The sequence below is a fragment of the Macrotis lagotis genome, chromosome 1, assembly GCF_037893015.1.
Source record: "Macrotis lagotis isolate mMagLag1 chromosome 1, bilby.v1.9.chrom.fasta, whole genome shotgun sequence".
In the NCBI taxonomy this organism is placed as follows: Eukaryota; Metazoa; Chordata; class Mammalia; order Peramelemorphia; family Peramelidae; genus Macrotis; species Macrotis lagotis.
The window spans coordinates 299,752,249-299,776,290 of NC_133658.1; the positions used below are offsets into that span (position 1 = coordinate 299,752,249).

The following is a 24,042-nucleotide window of genomic DNA, read 5'->3' on the forward strand; positions in this document are numbered from 1 at the left end:
TATAGCCCTTGCTATAGGTGTCTCCTCAGTTTTAATATTCAACCTAATAATATGGGAACAGTGGAAAAAACACTAGTTCTGCAGTCAGAGAACCTGGTTTCAAATATTGCCTACCTGTATGATCTTTGGCAAATATTTTAGTCTTCTTGGGCTTTGATTTACTCTAAGAAAAAGTGCTGAATGTTGGACTACATGGCCACTGAGGTTCTTTCCACCACTAGATAGATCTATAATCCAATTATCTTAAAACAGAAATGCAGTTACTCAGGTCACAGTTGCAAATATCTCGTGCGCTGCAAAAGCTGCATCTGGTTTCCTGCTGAAGAAATGGCAGTGCAGCAATCACCTTGAAATGAACAAGTTAATACTCAGCCTGTCACTTTTTTTTTTTTGCTGAGCTGTAAATCAGAAGGATATCAACTGATCCTGCAGCAAAATTCAGGAAGCAAGGACATGTCTGTCACACAAGGCCTCTGCTCTATTAAATAAACTTGAAGGATTAAATGCTTCTCAGTGAGATTTCTACTCACCAAACCTGGTGAATAATCAATCTCAAGTCCAATGTCATGGGCAGTATAATTAAACTATAACTCACACACAAGCAGATGTTACTGCTTGTTACCATTCCCAGGTGAGTTGGTGCCATACATGAAGGTACAGCCAAGTGGTAGGCATGGGTCATCAACGTCCTAGCACCAAAATCAGTAATTTTGATAGTAAGGGACTTTTAAAATGGGTATGAGGATTTCTCCAAAGTCCTAATTATCCCACCAAGAATTAGTACATGAAGTAAATATGAACTGGATCAACAAGGGTCAAAACATTCAGTTTGGAGCAATGAATAGCATGGAAACAATGTAGAGATTATCAGACTGCCTTCTGTGGGGGTGGTGGGAAGAATGGGGAAGAAATTGTAAAATTCAAAACCTTACAAAGGATGATAGGTAGAAATTACTGTTGTGTGTGGTTGGAAAACAAATAAAATATTAATAAAAAAGGGAAAAATAAAAAAACTGAGCTAACATGGCAGCATAGTCTTGTGGACAGAGATCTGATTGTCAGCAATGGGTCTGCTTCAAATCTTGGTTCTATTGATTATTATCTGTATGAAGTGGATAAATCACTTTACCTTGTGAATCTCAATTTCCTAATCCATAAAAAGAGATGAGGATTGGATAGGTTTATCTCTTAGGTCCCTTCCATCTCTAATTATATGTTCCTGTGAACCCTAACCCAAATACAGAAAAGAGCAGTTAGAATGATCAGAATATTGGTGACTATGCCAGATAATAACTAATTGAAGAAACTAGGGCTTTTTGCATGTACCATACCCAAAGAACATTGACAAGGAAGAAATATAAATAGGAAATATGATTATAGCTATAAGCTGGAAACACAAGGATTAGGAAGGAGGGCTATACCCTATATCTTTAGGATCCTTTGTGTGAAATTGCCTCTTAAAATCTCTGGATCCAACTTAAAAAAATATGAGTATAAGTTGAAGAAATTGGGGCTCTTTAGTATAAACATATGAAAAACAGTTGAAGGAAAGGGGCATTATTACCATGAAGAATAGACCTGAGGAGAGGGTAACAAGAGCTGTCTTCAAGGACCATGCTTTGGAAGAGGGATTAGATTTACTCATTTGACACAGAACAAGAATCAATGGGACACTGCAAAAAAGGTCTACTTCAGATTGATGTGAGGAAAAATTCCCCAACCAACAACATTGCCTTAAAATACACTAGATTACCTTAGAAAATGGTGAATTCCTTGTCACTGGGAATTTTCAGTGCATTGGATAACTACTTATCCACAATGTTGCAGAAGTAAATCAATTATGATTTGAATCAGAAGACCTTTGAGGTCCCTTCTTGCTCTATTAGTTAGTGATTAATAGCTCTGCTTTGGAATAATGGGAAATGAGGATTCAAAGGTTGGGTAGGATCAATTTATAGAGTGCCTTAGAAGCCAGATAGAGATTAGATGACACAGCAGAAAAGAGGAAGCCACTTTATGTTTCTGAGCAAATGACATGATGGAAGCGGCATCTCAGGAAGGCAGGTCTATCATCAATGGGCAGGATAGACTGGAGGAGAGAATGGAAGTTGGGAGGCCAGTTAAGATATAGTGGTAGTAGTCCAGAACAATGTAAAGAAGGCCAGGACTAGAATGAAGGTAAGTGAAATGAAAAGGTGAATACATACGCAAAAGACATTGATAAGGAAGAACTATGAATGGGAACTACGGCTCTATGGGAGCCATATGAGAGTTATAGTCAGGAAATTGGAGTAAAGGAGTGCTGCCCCTTGTATATATGGGATCCTTTGGGTGAAATCACCTCTCCCAACCTCTGGTTAAAAATCTTTTAAAATCTCTTATTTATCCAGGGAAAGACTGGACATTCTAAAATTAGGATGTACACCAATATTCTGCTATTGTCCTAGGTTTGTCACTGTTCTCCCCCCCATCCAATGCAACAATCTGAAGGTCTCAGGTGCTCCACTGTCCAGTGGTTTCAAGTTCCAGGTCTGTTCCCTGGGCTTTGAGGACCTGTTTCCCATCATAGCTAAGAGAACTAGGGCAGAACCCCTGAATCAGCTGAATAAATTATTTTCAGGTGCCAATAATTTGGGTTAATGGTTAATTTGTGCAGTGGTGAGGAAAGATAAAAATCCAATGAGAGGCATTTGAAAACCTCTTTGTACAGAAGGCTGTATCTATAAAGCAACTTTGTATAGCTCAGACAGTTGTTTCTTACTTGTGTGTTTCAGAGAGTCTCTCTCTCTCTCTCTCTCTCTCTCTCTCTCTCTCTCTCTCTCTCTAAGGTATCTTAACTATCAAATGAACCCATATTTAAAAATTCACCTTCTCAGATTGTGGTAGTGAAAGACACTAGCATATTGAGTCCATAAGTCCTCTAATTCAGCCTCACAATCTAAACATGAATTGTGGATCAACCTGAAATGATTGAAAGATTGAATATGTTTAGTGACAAGAAATGGGCAATTTTCTTTTTAACTATAGTAAACTCCTTTTCTAATTCTAGAATTCAATTAAACTTGAGAAATATTTCTACCAGTTCTTTTTCTCCTACATATTAAATTTTAAAATATTTTTCTTAAAAAAAATCTCAGGCAGATTTCATCTTCCAATGGAGTATTTGAAATGGCAGATTTTTCTCAATGAAAACAATTAGATAGGAGGCTTATCAAGTAGAGAACTAGAAGGGACCTCAGGGGTCATCAAGTCCAGCCTCCTCATTTCATAGATAAAGAAATACAAGTAAGAAGGTAAGTAATTTGACCATGGTGACATGGCTTAGTAGAGAAGAAATTCAAATATAAACCTACCTGACTGTCTAGCAGCTGAAACTTCTTATTTCTGTTTTCTCCCCTAATTTGAATATGTGCTACTTGAAAGCAGGGGCCACCTTGCTTATCTATTTTTACCCCTATGCTTAGCACAGTCATTTGCACATGATAAATAAGTAATAAATACTCTTCATTCATTCATTCACCATGTCATGCTGCCCCTCAAGGAAATGCTTACTGCAGAGGTGTCAAACATGAGGCTCACAACAATTCCGAGTACAACTGGAACCAGATCAAAATAAATAAAAATATAAGAAAACATATATAACATTCATATGTAGTTTTCTAAACCAATATGCAACCCAAATTGAAATGGGGGCCACTAACCAGAACTTTTTGGCCCCTGTTTTAATTTGAGTATTACCAGGCAGTCTGGTACCATGCCCAACCATGCCCAACTTAGTTTCTGATGAGATCAAGTATATTGAGGTAGGCATGATCATATGTTCATCTTTCATGTTGCTCTAGACCTCAGACTTCAAGGATCTCTGATTTCACTGGTGTAAATACTCCTTCCACCTATACAAATCTCAAACCCTTTGTGCCGGAGCAGAAGATCCACTCTTTTTTTTGCAAGGCAATGGGGTTAAGTGGCTTGCCCAAGTCCACACAGCTAGGTAATTATTAAGTGTCTGAGGCCAGATTTGAACTCAGATACTCCTGACTCCAGGGACAGTGCTCTATCCACTGCACCACCTAGCCACCCCTTGAAGGTCCATTCTTGAACCTATACCCATTATACCTGGGTTCTTTCCTTTATTTCTGAAGTTTCCACCTCAAAGTTCTCCTCCTCTGAGAAGTTCACACACACACACACACACACACACACATATATAAATATAAATATATATATATATATATACATATATGACAATTGGAGCAATCCTACTAAACAAGAATTCTTTCACACCAAAGAAAATAATCTATTTGGAAAAACATTTAAGATAAAGGAAATGAATTATCAAAAGAGAAAGGTTGTGCAGGTTTATGAAAAAATGGGTTTTTTTGTTCTGGCTAATATTTAGTTGATGTGGGTTTCAAAATTAATGAACCAAGTTTAACATTTTAGAATCTGGGAGCTGACATTAAGAAAGCAGGTGCTTCCAAGATCAGCAGACACCTATAATGTAGCAATGGATGTTGGTACTAGGAAGACCTGAATTCAAATCTAGACTCATACACTTAGTAGCTGTCATTTAAACCAGTTTGCCTCATTTCCTCATCTGTAAAATGAGCTGAAGAAGGAAATGGCAAACTACTCCAGTATCTTTGTCAAGAAAATCCCAAATGGGATCATAAACAGTTGAACACAACTGAAATGAATGAATAATAACAAACCAAAAAATGGGGATAATAAGAGCCCCTTCTTCACAGCATTGTTGTTAAGGATCAAATGAGTTGTTAGACAAATTCCAATGGTACCAGGTTACTATGTATATTTCTTGTGATTCCAGTCACTGCTCTTCTCCCTCCCCTAGGAGAAATGTAGAAAGCCCAGGTTATTCTCTGGGTCTCTGAAGCAATGCCCAACTACTTTCTGAGATAGTCTAACTCTTCTCTAGAAAGAGTTCATTTAGAATAGAGAAAAGGTCCTCATGCTACCAAGTTTCTTTTCACCTGCCTCCTTGCCTTAGGAATCAATTCAACTATTTTGATTACAAATTACATTGACACCTAAATTTTGAGTTACCAGAGTTTATCTATGTCACAAGAACCAGCCATTCAGCAAAATATAAAAATGAAATAAAAATAAAAATGTTAGCAGTTATATAAATACAATAATGTCCATGAACTAAATAAAGCTCCTTCAGTTTATTTCAGGAAAGCTTCTCAATTTCTGTTTGCTCCTTACTTGAAACACAGTGCTAAGAAACTCAGTTATGTTTCCTAGCTGTAGCAGGTTAGAAGTATAACTTAGAGAAAGGCACTACGTCTTAGTGGGTCAGAGGATTTGTAGTATAACCCCAGCTCCAATACTTGTTAGCTACGCTATAGGTAGTAATTTGATAAACAAGAGAAGAAGAACAAAAACTATAAAAAAAGCAGATGCCCAAATAGCTCCCCATACCACTACATTACAGGATTATAGGGTCTTAGTATTTAGAACTGGAAAAGTCCTTGGAGATCATCTAGTCTAGCATGGTCACTTTACTGGGGAGGTAAATGAGGCCAGGAGATTGTAAGGCTTCCCTTGCTCAAGCTCACATTGGTTGCTGGCAGCTTGGGATTTGAACTCTGAACTCCTGCCTCTTGATAATGCATGAAGTGAAGTTTAAATTGTTTTTAGTACCCTCCACTTAGGAAAACAGTGAAGTGTGTCATGCATTTTGGAAAGATTTTCATGCAAAATGGCAAAAAAGTAGGGTTGAAAAAGGTTTGCTGCATAAAAGGGCCAGCCTGTGTTATATGGAAAATTCACTTACTCAAAATGCTTCTTTCTCCAAGATCACAAGAAGTAGTTGTCTTTGTACTTCTCTATTGTATGGAAGAAATGAATGCAATAAGCATGCATTATACACCTGATATATGGAAGGTCCTAGAACAAAGAGCCTTCCAGCCTTAAGGTAATTTGGGGAGAGAGAGACAGGGAAAGCAATAACAAGTAGGAGAATCATGAAAGTCTTCTTGAAGGAGGTGAGGTTTTATTTGAGTCCTGATAGAAGCTAGGCAAAGGTAAGCAAGCAGTGCAGACATTTCAGTTCAGAGGGAGGAGATGAAATTTGGTATAGAGGGAGCTGCAAGTTGTCAGTTCAATTTGGCTGAAATACAGATTGTGTGAGGATATGTAATGTGAACTCAGTTTGGAAAGATGGTATTGAAACAGACTGGGAAGAGCTTTAAAATTCATCCTAGTTCAAGAGGCAATAGGGAACCCTTGCAGCTTCTTGAGCAAGAGATTCAGGTCAGATCTGTGCTTTGGGAATACTGAAATAGCAGTTGTGTAGAAGATGGAAGCTGTTTGTTCTAAGTGATCATGGGTAGATCATTTTATTCTTTGAGCCTCAATTACCTGTGAAATGGGTATAATACTTGCACTATCTACTTCACAGACTCGTAATATTAGAGCTGGAAGTGATATTTGTGACTTGTCCAACTGCTTTTTTTTACAAAGGAGAAAGCTGAAAGTTGTGAGATAGATACTTTGTGAATCTTGAAGTGCCAAGGGAAAGTCTCTCTTAGTTCTTAAATTTCTCCCTTAATTGAAGAAGACAGAAGTCAATTTTAAAGAAATAAAAAATAAAGCAAAGCATTTTTCAACAGCACAAATGTATCAGGTCTGGGACTTTCTCCTTTTTCTCTTTTTATTCTCTCTGAATCTTATTGACTTCTGGTGACCTTCCCTTTTTTATCAGCTATTGAACCTACATCTACTTTCACTCATGTTGCCATTTTGAATCTGGGTTGATATTGCCCATTATCTTTTTTCTGTCTCTTATTCTTTGTTTTTTAACTCTAGGATCATGGTTTTTACAGGAACTCTGCAAATATTTTTTGTTTCAGAGAGTAGAAGAGATACTTTGCCCAAAACAACTCTACTGACCCACAAGGGTCTTCTCCAAATCCATATTCACAGTTGGTGCTCAAGCTTGACCCTTACACACAGAGAAAGATGAGCAGTGAATAGGCCTGCACTATGGGGAGAGGACTAAAGGTCCACAGAGGTGCTCTGAAATCTCAGCCCTCTAGTGCATGACATGAGGTATCATTCAACCTCAACCATGTTCACAAATCTCAATTGAAACAAATAGTGATTTCTTACTTGGTCCTGGAACCCTGTGGGTATATGAACTCATCATAAATTCAACCTAAATTATCACTAAAGATTCCTAACTCTACTGAAATATGATCACAGAATTTCAGAATCTTACAGCTGAGGAAATTGAGATCTGAGATCACATAGTAAATAAGGCCAGGTTTTTGACTAAATTTCTTAGCCCCATGGTACATTCACAAGATCTTATGGGTTCTCCTTTTCTCCTAAGCTTAGTTACTTGACAATGGTGTCAAATGTGCCGTGCTTTGTGGAAGAGACAGGTGCAGGCACCCTTGATTTTTTGATGCTCCCCTTCCCCCCAGACTTGCCCTGAGAAATAGAGAAGCAAACCTTGTTCCCACTCCCCAGAATCTTTCTACATTTGGAGTCTTTTTACATTGTCCAAGTATTCTGTCTTAGAGAAACACCTGTTCTTTCTAAGATTCAGCATCTGCAGAGGAGCCTTTCCTCTCAACCTGCCCTCCAGGCACAAGAATTCATACTCTATATTTTTCTCTGCCTCTTTGGGCAATAAGCTGTTTTTTTGTTTTTGTTTTTAGGTTTTTGCAAGACAAATGGGGTTAAGTGGCTTGCCCAAGGCCACACAGCTAGGTAATTATTAAGTGTCTGGAGACTGGATTTGAACCCAGGTACTCCTGACTCCAGGGCCGGTGCTTTATCCACTGCGCCACCTAGCCACTGCAAAGATTGATTTCTTTTTTTTTTTTTAGGTTTTTGCAAGGCAAATGAGGTTAAGTGGCTTGCCCAATGCCGCACAGCTGGGTAATTATGAAGTGTCTGAGACTGGATTTGAACCCAGATACTCCTGACTCCACTACTCCACCTAGCCGCCCCTTAATAAGCTGCTTTTCTTAAGAATTTTCTCTCCCTAGCAGGTGAATGAAACCCTCATTTTAAAGAAACTGGTCCAGACCCCCCACTGGAATGTGAGAGCACAGATCAGACTGAATGCAGACAAAGATGGACCCAACTACATTCCAGGGCTGTTTTTAAAGACTTGTAAAGTTGGAGGTTTTAATTTAAGAGGCTGCATATTCTCTGCTGAATAAAAAGGATCCTAGTAAAGAGAAAAGTAGCCAGTCTGAAAAACTTGTGGTTTCTAAGGACCTTCATCAACTTTACATTCTTTCTCTTTGTTCGGGAAGGTGGCAGTCTGTAAATGATGCAAATCTTATTCTCTCATACAAGATCCAAGCCAGGTAGAAATGGCTTGGGCCTATAGCAATTAGTGAAGCAATAAGCATCTGTTGAAACAACAGCAACAAAAGTTGTATAAGCCCATTGACCACAAGGCCCTTAGGATCTGGTTGAGGAGTAAAGATTCATAGAATTTCAAGCTGGAAGTGATCTCAGAGGCCATCTGGTCCAAGTTCTTTATTTTATAGATGAAGACATCTCAGAAAAATGAATGACTTGCCTAAAGTGACATGAGTAGAAGTGGGCAGTCTCTAGATTTGAGCTTGGGCTCTGGTTTCAAAGGTCAAGTTCTTTCTTCACAGACATATACATGTGAAAGAAGGAGATGATAAGACAATAAAAGTGTGAACTCTGAATATAGAAATCAATAAAGGCTAGACTTAGCATGAAAGATTTTATCTTAGAGGAGATGGGCTGCACTGGATTCAAAGGATAAGCAGGTGATAAGAAGAGGAAGGTATCACTCTTTGAGCCAATTTCTCTCCCTCCCTAGAGCTTCTGTTCCAGTTTTCCAAGCACCTGCTCCTCTTTAGTGGTACCAAGGAAAGCATCGGGGGAAGCAGAATCATATATTGAAGGCCTGGGTTTACATGACTACTGCTGCATGTATTAGCTATATGAACAAGTCCCTTAACTTTTTAAAATCTCAGTTTCCTCATTGTTAAATAGGAATAATAATATTTACTAGTCCTGAGTATGACTAGTTTCATCAGAATGTAAACTTTTAAGGACAGGGAGTATCTTTTTTCTGCTTGTGTTTGAATTCACAGTATACGGCACATTGTTGTTCAGTTATTCAGTTGTATTCAGTTCTTCATGATCCCATGAACCAAACAATGTCAATGTCCTTGGTGTTTACTTGGCAAAGATGCTTGAATGTTTTGACATTTCCTTCTCCAGTGGATTAAGGCAAACAGAAGCTGAGTGACTTGCCTAGGGCCACATAGCTAGTGAGTGTCTGAGGTTATATTTGAACCCACATTGCAACTCAGAGTCTCAGATAATTGCCTTAGAGTGCTCAAGAAGACCTACAAGACAAATCCTGTTGCCTCAGTTTCTTCAACCTTAAGATGGGCTAGAGAAGACAATGGCACACCACTCCAGTATTTTTGCAAAGAAAATCCCAAATAGAGTCAAAAAGAGTTGGGTATACCCAAAGGACTGATGAATGAATAGAATGTGAATAAACTGATCTGAATGGTAAAATGATTTGCTTCACCTAGCAGCTACCTGAGGCATCTGGTGTCAGGGGAAAGAATGCTAAGCCTGGAGTTAAGAAGAGATGAGTTCATATCCAACCTCAGATACTTACTACCTGAATAACCTGGCCAAGTCACTTAACCTCTGTTTACTTCAGAGAGAGAATAAAAATAGCACTTCCCTCCCAAGATTCCCCTGAGGATCAAAAAACACTTAACACAATGTCTATTATATAATAGGTCTTATACAATTCTCCTATACCAATGAAGTCACAAATGCAGATCCCCTCCCTTCCCCCCCTCCACCAGGGTTAATGTGAGAAAGCTTCTGTAAACCTCAACACCACATAAGGGTCATAAGATCTTAGATTTAGCAGGGGAAAAGAACTTAAAAGTCAACTTGTTCAACCCCCTCTTCTTACAGCTAAGATGGAAATTAAAATGATAGAATCAGGACTTGAACCCAGATCTTCTGTCCCTAACTTCAGTGATCTTTGCACTGCAGTATATTACCTTTTCAACATGAGAGCTGGTGACTCTTGTCATATAATCCTAGTAGGCCCCACAGGTTTTTTCATCTTTGGACTGAAACAGAAATTCTGATTTCTCCATATTTCCTGTGACTTGCTTGCCACCTTTTTAATTGAGAAAGTCACAGGAGTCTATCCTCATTCCACTCCCCCCCACCCTCATCTTAGAAGACAAGGACTCTTTTTTTTCCCCTTTTTCTGTTTCGGTCTTGCTACTATACTTCTAAAATGAAAGGGTGATACTAAATTCTGCTCTTTATGGAGAGAGACCTGGGAAGACTTACAAGACAAACTTGAGCATCTTTTGGAGCTCTCTTTCACTCCTCTCTTCATGATAATCAAAAAATGGGCCTGATATACATAGTGATTTCCTCAATTCCCTGAGATAACACTCCTGTGGATTTATGTTCCACTTTTCTTTCTCAATTAGCTGAAGGGCGCTTGGAGCTTAACACTTTTATTATTTATGACCTCTACTGGAGGTGGCCAAGAGAGAAGGCTGGGAGTTCATCTGTCACCAGAAACATCTGTTTTCCTGGACAAGAAGACTTAGAATCATAGTACCCAGAGCTGAAAGGGACTTCAGAGGTCATCACACCCAACATCTTTGTTTTACTTATGAAGAAACTCAGGCCCTAGGAAATATTATTTCAAGGATAGATTAAAATCTTCAAACATTAGACAATCAAGCTGAAGACATTGTGAACTTGATGTTAACTCTCCCCACATATTACTTGTAAAGTCAGTTTTGGATATGGATCTGGTTAAGAAACAAATTTATTGCCTTAGCTATTACCTTTAAAGAGTTACTTCTATTTTATTTTAATTTTGATGTGAAAAAAGCACAATGTTTTTCCTTTTTTCTGTCAAGAAAATTAGAACTAAAGATGCCTCAGAAGATAAAATCAGTAGGAGGTTAGGTACACCCACTCTTTTTCCAAAATCCCTTTTCATTTATCTAGTTCTCTGTTCATGCTGACAGTAGCACCCAGCCAAGTTCTTGGGCAGCACAACCTGGAACTCTTTCACCCCAGCTATCCCTAGCTTATGTGCTGGGGTTTGGTCACCTCTACAGTGGCCCTCATCATGCCCAATGTGTCCCAAAAGACAACAGACAAGCTACTTCTCTTGGATTTAGCCCATCATTTCAGTCTTGCTACTTTAAACATGTCGTTTCTTATAACATATCTACTTTTAGATCCTATTTGTTGGTACTAAGGATGTTTGCTGGGGAGAGACTGGTTCAAAATTGTGTCTAGAGATGCCTTTCAGAACAATGACTTTTCTGGTTGGTGAAAGCATGTTGGCTGCAGTCCTTTATATTCCTGGGTCAACCTTTGCCCCAGCCTTTGAGAATTTTAATGATTTGATTTTGTCCCCTAATTATCTGGATTTTCATAAAATATTCCAGGAAGGTTTGAAATGACTGACCCTTCTCTTGACTTTGGACTTTTCTAAAGAATCAAGTTTTGTTCAATTTGTTCTCCTTTCCTACTTGAGATAGGGTCTAACTGGGTATTTTTATCTTTTTTTTTTTAATTTAGTTTTGGGTTTTTTTTGGCATGGCAGTGGGGTTAAGTGACTTGCTAAGATCACACAGCTAGGTAATTATTAAGTGTCTGAGGCCAGATTTGAACCCAGGTACTCCTGACTCCAGGGCTGGTGCTCTATCTACTGTGCCACTAGCTGCCCCCAAACTAGGTACTTCTTAAAAGCCCTCAAAATGACATAACTTTAAAATTATATGAAATCATATTATATAGATTGGGATTAGACTTTGGCATTCATCTAGACCATTTTAAATTAGGAGAAAACAGAGACTTTTGGAGGGCCAGTGACTTGCTTATGGCCACACAGAGAATCACAGTAGAAGAGCTGGCACTAGAACTAACTCTCCAGACTTTTGGGCTAGTAGTGATCTTCTGAAAACAACTTTTTCTCATTGGGATATGGTGGGCTGGTACAGTAGTTTCTTACTTTTCTTTCTTTTTCAAAAAAGTCACAATAATTTTGACCATATAGGTTGTTATGTAATGGTTACTGCAGAGCCAGAGAGAGGTGAGAGCAGACTACAAAATAATACTCATGAGGTTCCCTTCTCCTGTATCTCACTATGACCAAGCCCCAGAAATTGTAATTGAGAAATGAATATGAAGGGTAGCAAGACCCCATCTAAGTCTTTGGAATGCCTAAAAAAGTTAATATATCTTAGGAAAAAAAAATATTGCAAGAGAATCATCTCTAAACCTATTTTATTAAGAATGCTGCCACTATATGTCACATCATCTTCATGATGTTATTGGTCCTCTTCAAAAAGGACAACAAACAGCAACAATCAATCAATGAAGGATGATTAACAACAATCAACAACATCAATCGGCCGCCATGCACAAAAGGGCAACAAACAAATAAACAAACCCCCAAACCCAAAATCAACATTTCTTTCAGGGAACTTAAATTCTATTGAGAACCAAAATGTGCACATATAAGAAAGTAAAAACAAATACAAAATTATTTTGGGGGAGAATACTAGCAGTCAAGGAACTCAAGAAAGCACTTAGTATATGTGACAAGAAAGAATAAAGGAAAAAAGAATACCTTTTAAGTTTCAATACAGTTTGGGTTTGGCATTTGTTAGCACATTTTTACTGTATTATACTTCAAAGATCTATGGTTTCATCATGTGGTATTTCCTCTATCAACCTAGATTATAAACTCTCTATGACTTCATAAATGGTTTTTGAAAGAAAATGGTTTTGAAAATGCCCCCTAAATCCTAGCTGGTAATTGCTCAATATACATTCTGTTACCATGTCTCCTCTAGAACTTATCAAACCTATCAAACCTATAGAACTTGCATGGACTGCAGAACTAATGGTCACCTCCATGCCATGATATAGTACAATATCATGCACGAGTACTGGTTCTGGAGGCAAGAGGACCTGGGACAAATCATACCTTTGATACTATCCTGTGACTCTGGCAAGTCACTCACTGGATGTTAAATGAGGGAATTGGACTAGGTGGTCTCTGAAGTCCCTCTTGACTCTCTCTCTCTCTATATGAACCTCTTGGGTACTGGAAGAGGACTTTATTCCTCTATAGGTGGTAACAAGAACCATCAACGAAAAGACATAGATTTTTGAAAGAAAAAGTGCTTTTTTGAGGTTTTTTATGACTTCAAGCTGCTGAGACTTTAACACTTTGTATGAGAGCTATGCCGATTTAACTGTAGACTTATGACTCTTTTAAAATGGATCTTAATCATTGTGCTTGACCTCTGATATGATTCTAATCACATAGATTTACTGATTGGCTGGTGAAAAAATGCTTTCTTTATTCCTGTGAATTTAATTAAGTTAAAAAAGTTTCTAATTAGCTAATGTATAAAAATTGTGTGTGTGTGTGTGTGTGTGTGTGTGTGTGTGTGTGTGTGTGTATTTGGAACAGTGTAATATTCCTTACTCTTTCAGATTCAGATATACCATGACAATAATTAAGAACTGCAAATTAAAGCTACAACTTAAAGTACTGCCCCTAAACAGAGTATCCATTAACTAATCTGCAATGTCTTGAATTCCAAATGTCAGAAAATGCAGGATGTGGGAAGGCTCAAATGAAATAAAGAAATAGCCATAGAGGTGGGGAAAAGCACAGCTCTTACAAACCAGGAATGAGCTCATTCCTGAATCAGTGAGCTTCATTCTTAAACAGATGTGGAGTTCTAAAAAAGAATGATACAATTTGGGAAGTACTATACACTAACCTCAACCACAAAAGACACATGCAGTTCAATCCTCATGTACCACAGGCCTAACCAAGCCCAAAATGTTGAGCAGTCAATTCTGTAACCATCTTCATTCATCTTGGAGCCTTCACCTTTCATGTGATTGGCCAGAATACTTTTCATAAAGAAGAGATATTTCCCTTGAGAATCCAACAGGTCATTGGACTTCAAGAAATCCACAACTGATGAGAAATCAGGTTGACTGTTATTATTCTGACATAAAGTCTTTAGGTTTATGGAATGATAAAGCTTGAAAAAAGTACTGTCCATCAGTAGTAGAAAACTTGTCTCCTACTCCATCCAGTGACATTTTCATATTTATGTTGTCTTGAAGCATATCAAGGCATGTATCTTTGAATACATATAAAAAAAGGCAAGAAAAGAAGGTGGCAACTTGAAGCCAAAAATAATGCTTTTCTATATCCAAAGTCTATAAATCTAGTCATGTGGCTAACAGCAATCTAGCGAAGCTTTTGAAAATGTACCAGAAATGTCTTGAGTTTTTATCCAAAAATGAAGGATATCACTTTTTCACTATTGTTTATATAAAGTAATTTCAATAGCCTGTATTTTCTTTATGAATTAGGTCAGAATAGCAGAATGAAATCAGCAATTTTTCTCCCAGTGGGTGATTTCTTTTAAGGAAGCTGAGTGACTTCTTCACTGAAAGGGTGTAGCCTTTCTAGATTATCACATCCAATAATATTGGTCAATAATATCTTGGATGTGGAACTGGTCTTTAGATTACTAATATGTTTGAAAATGTTACTGAATGTATCTGTCTTAGTGATAAATATTCAAACATGACACTCACAGTTTTATAAAACCTTAACCAGTTAAATCTTGCCCCAAGACATGCCCCTGTTCTCTGTGGACTATAGTCAAGGGCCTTTCCAGAAATCCCATTACGTTTCAACATAGACAATAGTCAGAATTCTACAATCTGGCTCCTGATACTGGGAAATTACCTCCATGGTTCAATTTTAATTTTCATTAAATTTATGGCCCAATGAGCTATCACTAATTATTCAAAACCTGTGAGCCAATTAGATTGTTATTCTGGTGATTCCATCCCACATAAAACATAATTCTTTATAATATTCTTCCACGAGGGTGTTTTTCTGCAATTAGGTAAAATTGACACATCCATTTAAAACCTTGATTAGTCTGCATGTATAAAAAGAGCCATACAGCTTGAGCACAAAATGATGAAAATATCTAACGGGCGAAGTCACAACCCTTAACGATCAAAAGTATTTAAAATGCTAAAAACAGCCACTTAATAATCACAGAATATTTTAAATTATATTGGTGCTGTCTCAATTATCATTGTTTATGTCTCAGCACTGAGCTGTTTTGGAATTCCATTCTATGCCACAAAGCTCCCAAATACTAATTCAGACACACTCAAATACAATTTCAGTGCCTCTCCCTCCTCTTAAAAAAAACCTACCCTAGTTTCAACAAAATTTTTTTCTGTTATTATGTATTCATCATCATCATCATACACATTATATATAGTACTTTGAGCTTTAAAAAGCCATAAAAGACAATCTAATTAGAAAACAGACATACAAATTATTATAATTTACCCCACAATACAGTCTCTAAATCAATAGTAATTTAAAAAACCCTAAACTTTTTCTGAAATATTCTCAGACAAGTGGAAAACTTTTTGTCTAAACAATATCCAATACCTATTCCTTTATTTGATTATTTACAACCAGCATATACTTTCTAGCATCCTAAAAAACACACTACAAATGGAAGCTATTGAAAATGAATTTAAGAAATTAAGATCCTAGCTGTTGCTTTTCGGGTAACACTGACTAAAATTTAAGTGTCCATCAACGTCTGAGATATACTTCATCACAACCCAAGGGGCCAGTCTGATAAATCTCCATCACCACTACAAAATTATTAGGTTCTCACCGGGCTTCATGGACATTTTCTATGTAATATCAAAGCTACACAGATCCTAGGTGAAATAAAAGAGCACCTTAGGTGATGCTGGCTAGTCTGGTGTGTTGATCTCAGCTTCCTGATTGTGAATTGGGGTGGAGTGGAAAGTATGATGAATGGACTTAAGAATCATAGGGTCTGTTATCATGTGCCTGCTCCACTACTTGCTGGCTGAGTAACCCTAGGCAAGCTAATGAATCTTCCTGAATCTCAAGTTTTCTCATTTGTAAGGGAGCTTTTAAAAGAATCACAGAATTTTTGACTTTGAAAGGACCTTTGCAGTCATCTAACCTTTGCAGTTATCTCATCACTGAACAAGAATTTCCACTTATAAATTTTATTTTATTTTATTTTGGGTTCCAAATTCTCTCGCTTCTTCCACATCCTCCCCCACCCATTGAGAAAGCAAGAAAGATAATACTGATCACATGTACAAAGTCATGCAAAACATATTTCTGCAAAGAATTTCCACTTATAACATACTTAACAAATGGTTACCTAGTCAATGCTTGGAGACTTCTAAGGAGACTGAGTTTCTCCACAGAAATCTGTGCCTTACAAGCTCCAAGTCATGATTGTGGAAATGCAAACTACTTAAAAGAATTTGTCACTGGAATACCATTGTAACTAAACACACACATACACACATACACACACACACACACACACAGAGACACAAACACACACACACATTTCATTGTTAATATGAGTTCAGTATCCAACCTGACATATTGCCCTAAACTGTCCCCCTTTAGAGTCACTTTTCTCCTGATGAAGCCTTTTCCATTTTTGGACAAGTTAGGAACAGTTTTCCACTTAGCCTAAATATACCTCTTGGAAATTTCTGCCTATGCTCCTAATTCTGTTCTCTTAGGCCAAATAGAACAAAAAGATCACTCTCTCAAATGACAGCTTTCAAAATAACTTAAAGATATCAATCATGTTCCCCCAATCTTCTCTTCCCCAAGCTAAGCAACCTTTGATCCTTCAACTGATGCAAGAATTCAAGGCCCTATATAAAAAAGAGCTACTTTGTCCTTACTCCTGGAAGCTTTAGCTTTCTCTATATAGTCTAAAATGTGATTTTTTTTGACTGCCATATTTACACTGTTGATTTGTGCAAAATTTACAACTCACTGACATCCACTGAGCTTTTTTGGACAAACTGCTGCCTAACTATGCCAACCCCATTATATTTATGAAATCAATGTCTTGAATCCAAGTATAAAACTTTTCATTTATCCATCTTAATCTTTTTAGGCTTGAATGATTTTCTACCCTTTTAAGATCATTATAGATTCAGACTCTTATCATCTAATGGGTTAGCCATTCCTCCTAATTTTACATCACTTGCATACTTGGTAAGGATGCCATCTATGCCTTTATCCAAGTCACTGATAATAATGGTACTCTGTATCTCCACAATATTTTACATATTAGTATGAATGGTACTATTTTTTTGCACAGAAACCAGTGACTACTATCTAAATATTTCTCCTGGGCATGGAGTTACCATCTTGGTTTCTCCACCCATTGTACAATTCTCCAGAGTTTCTCCATAGAAATCTGTGCCTCACAAACTCCAAGTCATGATTGTGCAAATCAAAGAATCTGTCACTGGAAGACCATTGTTTCTAAGCACACACATTTTATTGCTATGAGTTCAGTATCCAAGCTGATGTATTGCTTTGAACTATCTCCCCTTTAAAGCCAGAACCCACAGGACAGTCATTCTCTGTTCATGGGTATCTATGGAGTACTCACTATAGATCTCTGAGGGAATCTTTTGGGGTGTTGTCTTCTGGGCTATGGTTATGCATCTTTGACTCTCCTTTTGAACAAACCTAACCCATTCCCAAGAGGGATCCTACGATCTGTTAATCAATTTATTTTTCAAAATTATTTTTGAGCATATGTGGGGAGGAAGAGATATCATAATTCTGATTTATCTGTAGACCCTCAAACACCAGTTTATCTCCAGCAACCCTAACCACCCCCCCCATATTACCAAAGATGCCAATATGAAAAATCATCTGGGACATCAGAGACTTCCAGGGAGAAATCTACAAGCAACCTTTCGTTTAGATTTCTTTCATATGCAATTAGGAATTTTCATTCTAAAATGGCACACCGTTCCCCTTGGAGAGCTCAGCTCACTTTGAATGAAGAGGTAGATAATATTACCCTTTTGGGGAATCTGTGTATATTTTTAAACACCTTATTAAGTCAGCCCAATTTATGTAGCATCTTCAAGGGAAGTGTGGAAGTCAACGTGGGGAGAATCGCTGCTTTGGCTGATGCCAAGTTAATTTTCAGAGATTTCCACCCTTCCCCCTCCTTCTTAGCCTTGCCCAAGATGCGAACACACTCGGCTGTTTCCGAAGTGGCTCGGCTCTAGCCTCCCAGGGCCTCGAGAAGCCCCCGAACACAGCCGAGGCTCCCCGAGCTTCAGGAGCCGGCCAGTCTCGGGGCCGAGGCGGCCCAGGGCTGCTGAGCTCTCCGACCCAATCGGCTTCTCTAGCCTCAGCTGGGCGCTGTCCACCACTCGCAATGCCTGAAACCCAACGCAGCGCCGGATTGACTGGCTTTTAAAGGGCCCAGGGATCTGTCTCTGGACATCAGAGACTTAAAAGACATATTTTGCCTATTTTTATTTATTTGAGTGTGTGCATTAAATTGAGCTGTCATGCAAATGTAGTATGCACCTTGTTGCAAATAGAAACTCCCTAGGCCCCACTTCTCAAATTCACTTAGCTTGTACACAGCTCTACAGAAGCCCCAAGCCAAATTAATCATGGTTCCAGAGGGGAGCAGCAAAGCTGAGATGCCCCCTTGCAAAAACTCTCCCCCCCCACAATCTCTCGTGCAAATATAGAAATATGAAAAACAGATGGGAATTTTTAAAGAGCTGTTCCACGGTACAATCATGGCGCCGCCTTGAACCAGCTTGTCATGCCAGTTATACGTGCAAGAATGGGGCTTTAGGTGCAACCCCCCCCCCCATCTTACTTCTGAAATCGCAAACAAGCTTCCTCCCTCACCCACCTCCCCAAGAAAGAGATTTTTATTTTCCATTGTTTTCCTGCGGGATGCAATTACTTCAGCTATTCTGTCAAGTTGAAAAATAATCATTTTTGTTTACTGCATAGCAACCCCTAATTAGGAACCCTGTGTATATGTAAAGGTGTCACAGCAAACCGATGTGGAAGCCTCACTAAACGGTCTCGAACGAACTCCAAATGGAGAGAATAACGGAAGTAGCAAAGACACAAGATTGGTAGTGGGGGATGGAGCACAAAAATCCCTGCACCTCCACCTTCTAAGTCCCCTCCCCCAAATCTAAAACGAACCTGCCTTAGAACTCCCCAAGAAATGGTTGATGACAAGAGCGAGGAACAATAAAGTGTGTGTTTGTGTTCAGAAAGAGGGTGAGGCTTTTAAGATTATGATATTTTCTTTCACTTAAAAAATATCAACAAAAGAAAAAATTTCTATCAAGAGCCAAAATTGAATTCCAGTTAATTAACTGAGGAAAGACTGACCCCTTGGGCAAAGGGGTATTTGGGGTGGCAGCAAATCTTGTTTAAATCTGCCCTGTAGGTAGATTTATATGTAACATACCTTATTCAGCAAACAAATAATATAAGTACCATGGAGCTAAGCCAGCTGCCCATGTCAAGAGATCAAACATCAAGGATGGTGGGGGCAGAGAGGAAAAAGCTGAGAGATAGAAAGCTGACATTAAGCTTAATTGACACTGGTCTGTTTGATGGCTCTGCCCTGGTTGCATCTGTGCCATTCACATCAGCCTGGAAAGCCACCCATTCCTCTCCTCTCATCTTGTGCTCCCCACCCCATGGGGTTATATGTGTATGTATATGTGTGGGAGAGAGAGAGAGAGAGAGAGAGAGAGAGAGAGAGAGAGAGAGAGAGAGAGAGAGAGCTAGAGATAAGAGAAACCCCCACTACCACCAATTCAGCACCAAAATCATGAACAGCAGACACTTGATTTTCCACCCAGAGCAAAAGACAAGGTCCCCTCCCCTCCATCTTCTAGGCAAGCCAGAAATAAATCCCTGCCACAGGTGCAGCTGTGAGAAGGGGAGGGGAGAGAAGGGTGGAGGATGGGGGTGGGGACAGAGGGGATAAGGAAAAACACCCCACTAGTAGGAAATAACATTCACAATATTGCCGATAGTGATGATGCTCTGATCAATATGGCGGACATTGTCATTCATACAACTACAGCCCCCACCATCATCCTTTCTCCTCACTCCTCCCTAAAAACATCCCTCCTGGGAGGTGGGATGGAGGGAAGAGAAACACCTAAGGTGGGAAGGGAGATGGGTGGTGGTGGTGGTGGGGGAGGCAAAGTGTTAAGGGCTTGTGAGCAAGAATTACAAACAGGGCCTAAGGGAGAGTTGGAAGTATAGTAGGGGGAAAAATTAAAACCCCAATACAATAGGGACTTACTTCATCTGCTTCACAATGGTGCTTTTGCCTGATTCTCCAGCCCCTGTAGGGACAGACAGAAAAGAAAAAAGACAGAAGCTAGTGTCAGTGTCAGCCTAAAAAAATCACTCTGGGGAGGAGGAAGGGAGAAGCGGGACTAAAGGATGCAGGGGTTCGGCTTTTTTTGGCAGGAGACTCGAGTGTGTGCACAGGCTCGGTTATCTTGGTGCAAATCTAAGAAGGGAAAGGTCTCTCCGGACACAGGAGGAGCCTTCCTGGACACAGGACAAGGGAAAGGGGTGAAGAAAGGGGTGAGCCACAGAGGTGGCGGTGGGGGCGTTGTTTGGAATAGGGTGCAGCCCGGCTGCTGGGGGGGGGGGCTGGTGGAGGGGCTGGTGGGGGGTGAGGAAGTGGCCAAGGCTCTCTTACCCAGCAAGAGTAATTTCACGTCTTTGGCGGCGCTGATGCCATCCTCTTTGAGGTTTTTCTCAATCGCTTTGCTCCTCTCCAAGGCGGCTCTCTCCTCTGCGCTCAATGTACATCCCATCGTGACACCCCAAACAGCCCGTACGCCTCGGCTGGCACGGTTCCCCTGCTCGGCTTGACCCCCCACCCCACCCCCCCAGAAATATTTATTTCTGTCCTTTTAAAAAAAATCGCCAATTTTCTTTCCTTCTTCTTCTTTCTTCTATTTTTTTTCCTTCGAAAAACAAATCAAGTTCCCCGAACACAATCAAAATGCAGCCCCTCCCCCCAAAAACTCGCAAGGTGGATTTCAGGCTGCGGCCCCCTCGTCCGGGGCCCCGCGGGAGGAGGCTGGGGTCGGGGCCGGGGCCGGGCGCTCTAGACACGGGGCTGCGGGTCTCTCTCCGCGGCTGGCGAGCAACGCATCCGACAAGAGGCGACCGCGGCCGGGCACCGGAGCGGCGGCGGCGCGGGGCTGCGCGCACCGAGGGCTATTTACCGCAAAAATTAAAAAAAAAATTCAAAATAAAAATACGGGTCGGGGGGCGCCGGATGGAGCCGGGAGCCGGAGGAGGGTGGGGATGGGGCGGGGAGGGGGCAGGGAGGGTCCTTCAGCCAGAGAGGATTGTGAGGATGGGGATTAGGATTGCATCCCCTCCCCTGAGCTTTCTTTTTTTTTTTTTCCCCTTTTTCCCTCTTCTCTGGGGGGCTCTGCAAGCCGCGGGGAAGGGGGGGAAGGGGGGAAAGGTTTCTAGCGGGCGGCGGCGGCGGCGGCGGCGACAGCGCTGGCTCCCAGAGATGGCATCGTTCAGCGGATCCTAATGGAGAGAGAGAGAGAGAGAGAGAGAGAGAGAGAGAGAGAGAGAGAGAGCGAGAGGAGAGAGGAGAGGGAAAAAAGGAGGAAAGAGAGCCGGGAGGGGGGGCGAGAGGGAGGGGGAGGGAGGGAGCGGGCAGAGTGCGCGAGTGCGCCAGGGCTCCGAGCCCGCACCGCACAGGCTCGCCGGGCTCAATGACGTCAGCAGGGGCGCGCGCCTGCCCGCCCTGAGGCTCGCGCGCCCGCCGCTCGGCCGGCCCCGGGGAGGGGGCAGGAGCGAGCCGCCCAGCACGCGCCCGCGCGCGCCCGCGCCTCTCTGCCCCTTCCCTCGCTCCGGCGGCGCCGCGAGCGGGCGGAGGGCGGAGCCTGGGGGCCGGCAGGGCGCGCGCGCGCGCGAGAACGCGCCCTCGGCTGCCCCGCCCCGCCCTTCTCTCTCCCGGTTCTCAATGGGAGCGCGGCGGCGCAGGGGCGGTGTAGCCCCGGGGGGGCTGCCCAGGCGTTCTCGCGCCCCCTCCTCGCTTCTGCATTCCCCTTTCCCCTCTTTTCTGTTAGCAGAGACCCGGCCGCACCATCCGAAGGAAGGCATCATCATCATCATCATCATCATCATCATCATCATCATCATTATTATTACTTTTATTTTTTTTATTATTATCATTATCCTTATTTACATCCACAGCTACTTCTTTCGTGGACTTTAAGTTGAAAGTTTTCCATGACTTTTCTGGTGAAGACGTGACTAAGGGCCTCCTGCAAGAAGCTCCAGAGTCACCAAGAGGTGTGATGCTGGAAGGACCCCAGAGGCCACCTAGGCCGGCCACCTCGTCTTGCAGATGAGGAGAGCTAGGAAGAGGGACAACGCCAGCCCCAATCTGGCAGATGGATTATATTGATTATATCCCGATTAGTAGGGGCGGCTAGGTGGCGTAGTGGATAAAGCACCGGCCCTGGAGTCAGGAGCACCTGGGTTCAAATCCGGTCTCAGAAACTTAATAATTACCTAGCCGTGTGGCCTTGGGCAAGCCACTTAACCCCATTTGACTTGCAAAAACCTAAATAAATAAATATCCCTATTAGTAAGGGGTGTCAGTACATCTGTACTTGTATTGACACATTTTTAAAAAGACACTTAGTCTTTTGGTTTGGTAGAAAACATTTAATTTGAACAAATTCGGGGCATTTGAGTCCTTTCTCCCAAAAGGAGGTTTTTTTGAGGAAGATTTTTAGTGAAAAAAAAAATCTCTCCATGCTTCCTCCCTTATGCATCTCTTTCTCCCTTTCATTTTTCTCATTTCTGTTTTTTTAAGGTTTTCGCAAGGCAAATGGATTTAAGTGGCTTGCCCAAGGCCACACAGCTAGGTAAGTATTAAGTGTCTGAGTTCACATTTGAACTCAGGTCCTCCTGACTCCAGGACCCGTGCTCTATCCACTGTACCACCTAGCCACCCCTATTTTTCTCATTTCTAATAAAGATTGAATAAATGGACCAATCTGTCAAAATATTTAGCCAATTCAATATTGTACACACATGTGAATATTCCTCAAAATAATTGGCCTTTGTTTTCTGAAAATCTTCATTCTAAGTATGACTGTTTTTAATAATTAGTTGAAAGAAGTAGCTTCTCCAGGAAAGAGTAAACCAGTAGGAAAAGCTTCAGGGGGAATATAAATTAGTGAAAACCTTGTTCAGAACCCTTGGACATCATCATGATTCTGAAAATAAATCCATTTGTTTCATTGTAATAATAAAAGCAAACATTTCTGTTTTACAAATATAGACTCTGATAAGCAAATAAAGGTCTGGAAAGATTTGGGCTCCCTCAGAAGAAAACTCTTGTGTTTTGAACTTGAAGAATTCTATTCTATATTGGCTTAGATAATGTGGGAGATTTACAAAAGGATGTGGGCAGGTCAGATAGTATGAGAAGGCATGGCCTACTTGCACTGGTAGAGGGAGGGGAGTACTCAAATCAATTTACTATTTGATGTATCAAATGTTTCCTGGTACAAGTGTATCTCATTTTATGAAATGGCTCACATCCTCAGATGGTATATGTAATAATATATATATATATTATTCATGTTGTATGTAAATATATTACATCATTGGGAGATAAAGCTATTCAATAAAGATTCTTGTAAAGTGAAGATTTAGAGCTCAATTTATCATGTTTGCTTAAAGTGGGAGTACACATGTATAGTTACAATCTTTAAAAAAAGAATCATCGGTAATCATAAATTATAAATTAGAGTTCTCTTTTCTAAGAGAGTTTGCTTCCCTCTTTAAAGGATACTGAGGCAGTGGTGCATATATATAATGCCAAGCTGGGAACTTTTTTGATAAGCCTTACAAGTAGAGACTAACTGTCCTCTATGGGGATGAATTTTAGGAATCATGAGATCACAGATATAATGTTTAAAGAATCTAAGAAGGCAAAAACTAAAAAGATAGGCCTAAGCCATTATTCCATTGCAGGAAATGGACAT

General features: G+C 40.4%; 1 protein-coding gene across 3 annotated transcripts in view; it reads right to left on the reverse strand.

The window, feature by feature from the left end:
• Positions 1–20,894, reverse strand: part of GNAO1 (G protein subunit alpha o1) — a 261,560-nt gene extending 240,666 nt beyond the window's left edge. Inside the window, exons 1-2 of one of the 3 annotated variants that reach the window (XM_074211283.1) lie at positions 20,706–20,894; positions 20,298–20,340 (exon numbers count right to left, since the gene is read on the reverse strand). In XM_074211283.1, coding sequence (XP_074067384.1) covers positions 20,298–20,340; positions 20,706–20,823 — 161 coding nt within the window. In that variant the 5' untranslated portion in view covers positions 20,824–20,894. Of the gene's footprint in view, positions 1–1,753; positions 18,272–20,297; positions 20,341–20,705 lie in introns of those variants that run through there. The other 2 variants (XM_074211282.1, XM_074211284.1) reach the window with 2 other exon arrangements.
• Between the last annotated feature and the right edge of the window lie 3,148 nt (positions 20,895–24,042).